The sequence below is a fragment of the Mobula birostris genome, chromosome 11, assembly GCF_030028105.1.
Source record: "Mobula birostris isolate sMobBir1 chromosome 11, sMobBir1.hap1, whole genome shotgun sequence".
NCBI classification, from domain to species: Eukaryota; Metazoa; Chordata; class Chondrichthyes; order Myliobatiformes; family Myliobatidae; genus Mobula; species Mobula birostris.
In genome coordinates, this window is record NC_092380.1 from 71087636 (window position 1) to 71096216 (window position 8581).

At 39.6% G+C, this 8581-nt stretch overlaps 1 protein-coding gene across 2 annotated transcripts in view; it reads left to right on the forward strand.

The window, feature by feature from the left end:
- The window catches only part of pik3c2a (phosphatidylinositol-4-phosphate 3-kinase, catalytic subunit type 2 alpha), a 152901-nt gene that overhangs the window by 120487 nt on the left and 23833 nt on the right, over positions 1-8581 (forward strand). For both annotated transcript variants that reach the window (XM_072272476.1, XM_072272475.1), the window contains exons 19-20: positions 4229-4409; positions 5576-5677. In XM_072272476.1, the coding sequence (XP_072128577.1) occupies positions 4229-4409; positions 5576-5677 (283 nt within the window). The remainder of the gene's footprint in view (positions 1-4228; positions 4410-5575; positions 5678-8581) is intronic.

Genomic DNA, 8581 nt, shown 5'->3' on the forward strand with positions numbered 1-8581 from the left:
TTAGGGACCAGAAATAAACACACACTATAGCTTGTGTAAAAGATGCCCAAAGTTGGGACAACATAAGGAGAGTGTAATTGATCAAATTGTTTCTGTGAGTAATAGTCAAAATTGTCTCCTTGCCTGTTATTGAAGGAATTTAATTGAATTTGATTAAAACAAAAGTTAAGCATCTCTTATCCAAAAATCTCTGAAATCCAAAACCTCTTGAGCACTGAACATGACAGCATAAATGAAAAATTCCACAGGTGATGTACAGGTCTCTGCGCATCACAGTTCTGAGAAGTGACCTTATTACATGAAACTACCTTCAAGGTACATGCATAAGCTATATATGTAATGTAAATGGATTTTGTGTTTCAAAACTTGGGTTCCATCCCCAAACTACCTCATCATATCGATGCAGATATTCCAGAATCCAAAGAAATCTGAAACAGTTCCGATCCCAAACATTTCAGGTAAGGAGTGCTGAACCTGTTGTTAATTTGTCCTTTCCCAATCCCATTCCCAAAGTGAGCATAGCCAATATTGGAGCCCCTGTTGATGATAAATGGATTTTGCATTTGCAGTGGCAGTTTCAATGTGAATGTGCTGGATTTGCTAAATTTAGCCTCAGCGAACAATCAGTTCTTCCCAGCGGCCAACTGAGTGATTCTGTAAAATTTAATTTGGGATTGGTATGATATGCATAAACCCTACAATTCAAGACTTGAAACCACAACCTGTAAAAATTATAGTTTGTTATTGATTAAATAATTATTGGAGCTCAGCTTTGTTGACTTATTATTTGTCCTGCCCTCAGTTGTCATTTTTTCCCTCCGTTGGTGAGGACAAAAACCCGATACAATCCAGAACTACAGTCAATAACAAATACTCTTACTTTTCAACAGATGCTATTGCTTTTATATCTACAGTTTGTTTTAGATTCTTGGAAACATATCTTTTAATCAATTCCTGACAATTTTTAATGCTAAGTCTATTGTGCTTTACCTTGTTGCATACTGATAAAGTTTGTCCAGTAAAAGAAGTTGAACTTCCTGGTACATACAGATTCTTAGAATCATCATTAAAACAAGAATGGCACAAAAGGAAACTAACTAACTCTTGGGGTCAGCCATTTATCAAAAGTGATGTCAAGGCTTTGGAACAAATGAAGATGTTTCACCAGCAGTGCTTAGACAAACTTGTGTTCTTTTCCCTAGAGCGGCAAAGTGAAAAGGAGATCTGACAATGGTTTATAAGATTCTGAAAGGCAAAGATAGAGTAGACAGCCAATATCTTTTCTCCCCAGGGTAGAAATGCCGAACAATAGAGGGCATGCATGTACTGTGAGAGGTGGTAAATTCAAAGGAGATGTGAGGGGCAAGTTTTTTTTTAACAGTGGTTGTTGCCTGAAATGCACTGCCTGGGGTGGTGGAGCCATATACAGTAGAGGCATTCAAGGCGCTCTCAGACGAGCACATAAATATGAAGGAAAGTGAAGACATGGACATTGTCGAGGCAAAGTGGATTAGTTCAGTTGTGCATTTGATTACTAATTCAGTTAGTTCAGACAATGCTGTATGCCAAAGGGCCTCTTCCTGTGCTGTATTGGACTATGTTCGGGGAATATTTATAGAAGGAAAATGGTTGGAGGAGCCATTAAAGCCCATTAGAAATGTAAGTTTGTGTATGGGTATGCACTTTGGTGGAAGAAATAAACGGGCACACGATTATTTAGATGGGGAGAGAATTCAAAATGCAAAGATGCAAAGAGACCTGGAAGTCCTTGTGCAGGATATCCTAAAGGTTAACCTCCAGGTTGAGTCAGTGATGAAGAAGGTGAATGCAATGTTGGCATTCATTTCTAGAGGCATAGAATATAAGAGCAGGGATGTGATGTTGAGGCTCTATAAAGCACTCGTGAGACCACACGGAGTATTGTGTGCAGTTTTGGGCTCCTTATTTTAGAAAGGATATATTGACATTGGAGAGGGTTCAGAGAAGATTCACGAGAATGATTCCAGGAGTGAAAGGGTTACTGTATGAGGAATGGCTGGCAGCTCTTGTGCTGTATTCCCTGGAGTTCAGGAGAATGAGGGGGGATCTCATAGAAACATTCCAAATGTTAAAAGGCCAGAACAGATTAGATATGGCGAAGTTATTTCCCATGGTAGGGGAGTCCAGGAGAAGAGGGCACGACTTCAGGATTGAAGATCGTCCATTTAGAACAGAGATGCAGAGAAATTACTTTAGTGAGAGGGTGGTAAATCTGTGGAATTTGTTGTCACGAGCGGCTGTGGAGGTCAAGTCATTGGGTGCAGAGATAGATAGGTTCTTGATTAGCCAGGGCATCAAGGAGTATGGGGAGAAGATTGGAAGAATTGGATCAGCCCATGATTGAATGGTGGAGCAGACTCGATGGGCCGAATAGCCTACTTCTCCTATATCTTATGGTCTTATCCATTGCAACAAATTACAGGAGGAGAAGAAAACTTGATCAGTTATATTTACAGTATTTGATACTGAGAGTAGTTAGGTTCTGGAATATACTGCCTGCATGGATGGTGGAAACAAAATCAACAGTACAGGCAGTTGTGAGAGAATGATTTGGAGAGCCATGGGAAAGGAGAGGTGTGGTAAGGCCGAAAGAATAGCTCAACTAAGAGCTGTTGTATACGTAATGATCCAAGCGATCATCTTCCACGCCATAACCACTTTGTGATTCTGTGTTTGAGTAGTCGCCCCCTTTATTACTGTTTATTAACCAGCTTGTACTGGAGCCAAAGCAATGTGCTGTATTCTAAAATTACATTTTCTTTGTACAAGAGGAGTGTAGCGTTTTCATTTTGGATTACCCTTGCAATAAATCTATTGTCTAACAGAAGCAAAGAATAATTGAATTTTCAAGAGATTTGTGAAGAAATGTTGGTAGCAAAGGCAACCTCCAATGGTTGGAATCATTCCTTACACAAAGGAAGATGGTTTCATTTGCTGGAGATCTATCATTCCTGTCCCAGGACTTCACTTCAAGAGTTCAAGGCAGCATTCACATTCCCTACCATCTTCAGCTGCTTTATCAGTTACCTACCTCCCATCAGGTCAGAAGCAGAGAGCTCATGGTGTAATGTTCAGTTGTTTTTGCAATTCCTGTGCAAGTGAAATAGTCCGTGCTTATATGTTGCAGGACGTGCGCAACCATTCAGCATGAGGTGATAAATGACAAATAACATTCATGTCACAATGCCAGGCCATGAGCATCTCCATCAGAAGAGAATCTAACCTTCTATAGCTGATGTTCATTGGCATTTGAATTGTTGGGTCCCCTACTGTCAATATCCTGGGACGCATCTGGACCAGCCACATGAATACGACTACAAAAGCAGATCAGAGGACTGGATGAGACCAACTTTAATAACAGCTGAGGAGCTCGGTGTCATGCAGGACCTCACACCCCTAAACCTTACTTCCCTCCATTATCTATAGGTTGCACTGCCTTTACTTATCTCTGGTATTCTGAGAGTGCCTCCCACACCCATGACCTCTGCCACCAAGGAGGACAACAATAATGTGGACTTAAGTCCAATATCTCCGTTAGTACCGTGGAAATATTTTAAACCAGAAGGGTGCCACCTCATGGACAATTTTGGCTTTTTGCTGTGATGCCATACGAATGAAGAACAACTACTACTTTATCCAAGTTCAGAACTACCTGTCAATTACACATGAACCTTTGCAAACTGGGTAACCTACTGTGACATTTTTCAAGAAATGAGCTTTTTAAATATCCAGTTATTGATGTCAATGAAGTTGTTTACCATTAGCAATTTTCTTCATCACACAATCTTTCACCATAATGTTTTTAATCTCCAGTAAATCTTTCTCAGTTAAGGTGAGGAACTTATCTTTTGGGCTGGCCAATAGTTGACAGCTAATAGGCTTCAAATTATTTACTTCCAATGTCATTCATTTCTAAATATTTGCACTCTGCAATCTTCAGGATCAATCCTAGATGCCTGAGAAGTATTAAATAGAGAATTACATGAACAATCAGGTTTGAAGCAGTGATTTTTGAAGATGGAGCTACAACTATTCATGGACAATTATGTAGTGCATTCAACAATTCTTCACAGATAATATTGCTAACAAGTTGCTTAATGCATTTATTTGCATCAGGTTTTTAGATGCTTAGCATTATTGTACTTGGAAGAACCATTTTGAATTATTTAATTGTGTTCTAACTTTACAGGCTGCTGACTAATGCACTTCATGATCCTTATTTTGGGGTGCGTTATGAACTCCTATTGGGTGCCCTACTCTGTATCTGTGGGAAGGGCTTAAGAGAAGAATTCGAAATGCAAACAAGGCTTGTACGGAAACTGGGAGTGGTAGCAGAGAAGGTTCGCCAAGCCAGTGGATCAGCAAGACAGGTATAGCATCAGAATGAACAGATCAACAAAAATATTCAAAACACTACATGTCTCTACAAGCTTACGTATCAGACTCATCAACAGGGTTATTGTAAACATGAGCTGTAAATTTACAATAGCAGTAATTATGAGACCACGTTGTATTTAAGCTAGCTGCATACTATCCTGTTTTACACACACACACACACACACACACACACACTCCAACCCCATGAAACTCTGTTTAATCTTTTGTACATATAGAATTACATCAGATTATTTATTGAAAGATTATTGCTCTCCTGCAGTCATATAATGAGCAATACTTTAGTAGCATTGGTGGAAAAGTTATATCTTTTACAAAAGTAAAATGTTATATTTCTCCCTGTTTTCCTTTTTCTATACAATTTAAGTTGCTGAATAGTTAAAGTTTGATCCATATAAGGAACGTTTACTCATTTGCAGCTGCTCTATGCTACTCTATATACTATATATCCTCAACAATTTTTGGACAAATACAAATTCCTTTCTTCCTTCTGCCCAAAGGATCATAATTTCATTTAGTACTGAAAGTGTTCATGATTGGCATTTCTGCATTGCTGTGTAGTGTTAACTTGATTAACGAGTGAGGGGAATAAGCACTTTGCTTGAACCAATGCCCTTGAATTTACCTTGAGTCTGTAAAGATTAATTCTTCCTGAACCTGGAGCCTCTCTTTACTTATTGTTGCTTATCCTCATACTGATATCGTCATACTCGATAGGTTGATTGGGTCCTTGATTAGAAAGGACATCAAAGGTTACGGGGAGAAGGCAAGAGAATGGGATTGAGAAGGAAAATATTCAGCCATGATCACCTCGATGGACCAGTTAGCCAAATTCAGTTCCTCTGTCTTATGGTCTTATGATGATCTGCATCATTAGCTTTGTTAAATTTGACTGATATTTAGCAATACTGATGTACTTGTAAAATGCAAGAGTGTTGATATGTGGGCAGAAAGGAAAAATCTGAATTTTTTCCTAACAAATAAGGGTAAAATATCTTGCTGCTTTAATGTAAATGAAAACTCTTAAAACCAGTGATGTTATTGTATTATTAACACTGAGGAATATTTATCAGCTTCAATCAAAAGAGGTGGAGTAACTTGACACTGTTACTAACATGCCAGTGTTTTTATTTCTTAAAAGGCTGTCCTTCAGGAAGGCATGGACCGTGTACAGACATTCTTCAAAAATAAGTGTCGATTGCCTCTCAATCCAAGCCTAGTAGCAAAAGAATTAAATGTTAAGGTATGTATAACCTCAAAAAAACTCAGCTAAAATGCAGATTAAGCATTGTTTTATATTCTCATTATGAGCCATCTTTAATGATTTTGGTAGCAACACAAAGGTAATAGATTTAATCTTTTACATCTCCTTGTACATAATTGTTCAGTTGTGTGATGCCTGAATCTTTAGATTTGTGATTTTTGCAACTTTGGGATGTTTTAAATTGCTTTTAAACTTTAAATTGGGCTCATTTATTGGATTTTGATTTTCATGATTAATTTTCTTATTAAATAAATAGTTTTACCTCTACCTGCCAAGAAACGTGCTTATTACGTTGCTTAAAATATATAGTGATACAATGATACAAGTAGAACTTTTGAAATGGCTTATGTTTAATTAGGAGACTTTGGAGTCTGCAGATACTGGAATCTGCAACAACAAACTATCTGCTGGAGGAACTCAGTGTGTCCAGTAGCATCTACAGGGGCCTGCAGAAGAAATTGTCAACTTTTTGGATTGAAATGCTGCAACATGAAACATCAAAGTTTCTCATCATCCCATAGATGCTGCTTAAGTTAGAGTTCCTCCAGCAATTGCTTCTTTACAATCTACCTCACTAAAATAAAGTTTAACTTGGCAATGCTGTAAAAAGAATAGATAGGTATTTCAGAAAAAAAATGTGCCAAAGTAAATTTTAATTAAAATCCTACATTCAAGCCACATCCTTTTGGATTATGTGCATGATGTCCATGAACATACTTCTAGTTTTGATACATGTCTGAAGCCATTGGGTGGCGTTTTATAACAGAGATTCAACTTGTAATTCCAAATTAGGCCAGATGATACTTCATCTGGAATGCTCTTCTCTTTCGCCCTCTCACCCAGCACCATGCGATTTATGTGCGGTGGCAACAAGAAGTGGGCCCTGAGGGCCCCTTTCTATACTGTCTGATAGCCTTTTTGCCATTTGCTGCCATTAAGGACTTCAGCTACAGACATTGTGCCAAGTCCATCAACAGATCCAAAGGTTCATGTATAACCTCTCAGTGTTGGTGACTTCCAAATTACAATACAGGTTTCCCCTGCCGTTCGAAGGTAGAACGTTCCTATGAAACGGTTCGTAAGCCAGAATGTCATAAAGTGAAGAAGCAATTACCATTTATTTATATGGGAAAATTTTGTGAGCAGACCCAAAACTAACCTACCAAATCATGCCAAATAACACATAAAACCTAAAATAACGGTAACATATAGTAAAAGCAGGAATGATATGATAAATACACAGCCTATATAAAGTAGAAATACTTTTCCACAATCATTACTGCACTGTTCTCCGTAGCGAAAATCTCACGCAAGCGCTCTTGGCAGAAACACGGCGCAAGCGCCCTCCAGTAACCTTTAAGCTATGAAGCTGCCAAATCATACCAAATAACACGTAAAAATACACAGCCTATATAAAGTAGAAATAATGTATGTACAGTGTAGTATCACTTACGGGAATCCAGAAGACAGCGAGCACACTGATGATGGTGTGTTAGGCTGAGTTGTCGGAGTTTGGGTGGTGCAATGGCCCCCAACCTCCGGGCAGCGAACCAATACCGATCCGCAAAGCATGCAGGGGTACAGCGGTAGCTGGGAGGCACACAGCACATCTTTAAGAAAAAAGCCGAAACAAGCATACTAATTAATTAGGTGCCACCCGGCATGTAAATGTCGGCCCAGATCAGAGGCGATGCAATCGGCAATCGCCTCTGATCTGGTCCAACAATTACGTGCCAGGCGGCGCCTAATTAGCATGTTTATTTCGGCTTTTTTCTTAAAGATGTGCTGTGTGCCTCCCGGCTACCGCTGCATTCTCCGCGAATCAGTACAGTATCTGTCCGCGGCCCGGGGGCTGGGGCACTGGGGTGTCATCTCATTGTCGATCAGGGCAGGCAGGTCATCTTCTCCTATCTTTGCCTGCCTTGATGTCGAAGGTCGAGGTTCCTCATCTGCTGTGGCTGATGTGGAAGGCTTGCTTGACTGCTGAGCCTCGCGCATTTTTAGATCATACAGTTCTTTGTAAGGACTCAAACCATCTTGCAAATATGCTCTAAACCAAAGAACCCTTTCAAAATTAAAGCTGTACTTTATTACTACTCATTCGGTTTCACTTGTTATCCTTTCCTCTTGCAATTGCATCAGCTCTTCATCTATCAGTTCTTGGTCATGGGATGTCAAAATCTCTTCAACATCATCTTCGTAAACTTCCACAAGCCATCTCACTTTGTCCTTACTTCGTTCACCACGATCAAAACGCTTAATTATGTCTAGTTTTACGCTAAGTGTAACACCCTTATGAGCTCTTTTAGGCTTTTCCGATACCTTAGATCTCATCTTGCAAACGGCTGCTCACAGGCACATGTTAAAGCAATGCCGGCTATAATGCCGTTCCGAATCCGGGGGAGAGTGGCTGCTCAGGGCGCGCGGCGCGCTGCCTTTTATTGTGCGCTGGTTTTTTTGTGCGCTGCTTTTCTTCGTAACAGTGAAAACACCTTCTGTTAGCGAAAACAGGTAACTAATGTAGGTCTTTCGTAACAGTGAGGTTTCGTAAAGCAAACGTTGGAAAAGTAGGGGACACCTGTATGCTGTTTCACAAGTCCAGAAAGCATTAATTCCACAAGACCATTGTTTAGCATTTACCTTGGTTAACATCATAGTTCTGGTTCCTTCAACCTTGTATGTGCCATGGTACAGTTTAATTCTCTCTGCAACTTTCCTACATCCCTATCCAGAAGACTCATTCTAACCCCCGTCACATATTTAGCATGTCAACATCCTTTAACTCGTGCAGGATTTGATGATTTTTTTTGCGAAGTGCTGAAGTGACACTGCCCATTATTAACAAAATTTCCTTTTTCTCATGATGAACCTCCCTTTTCTGTT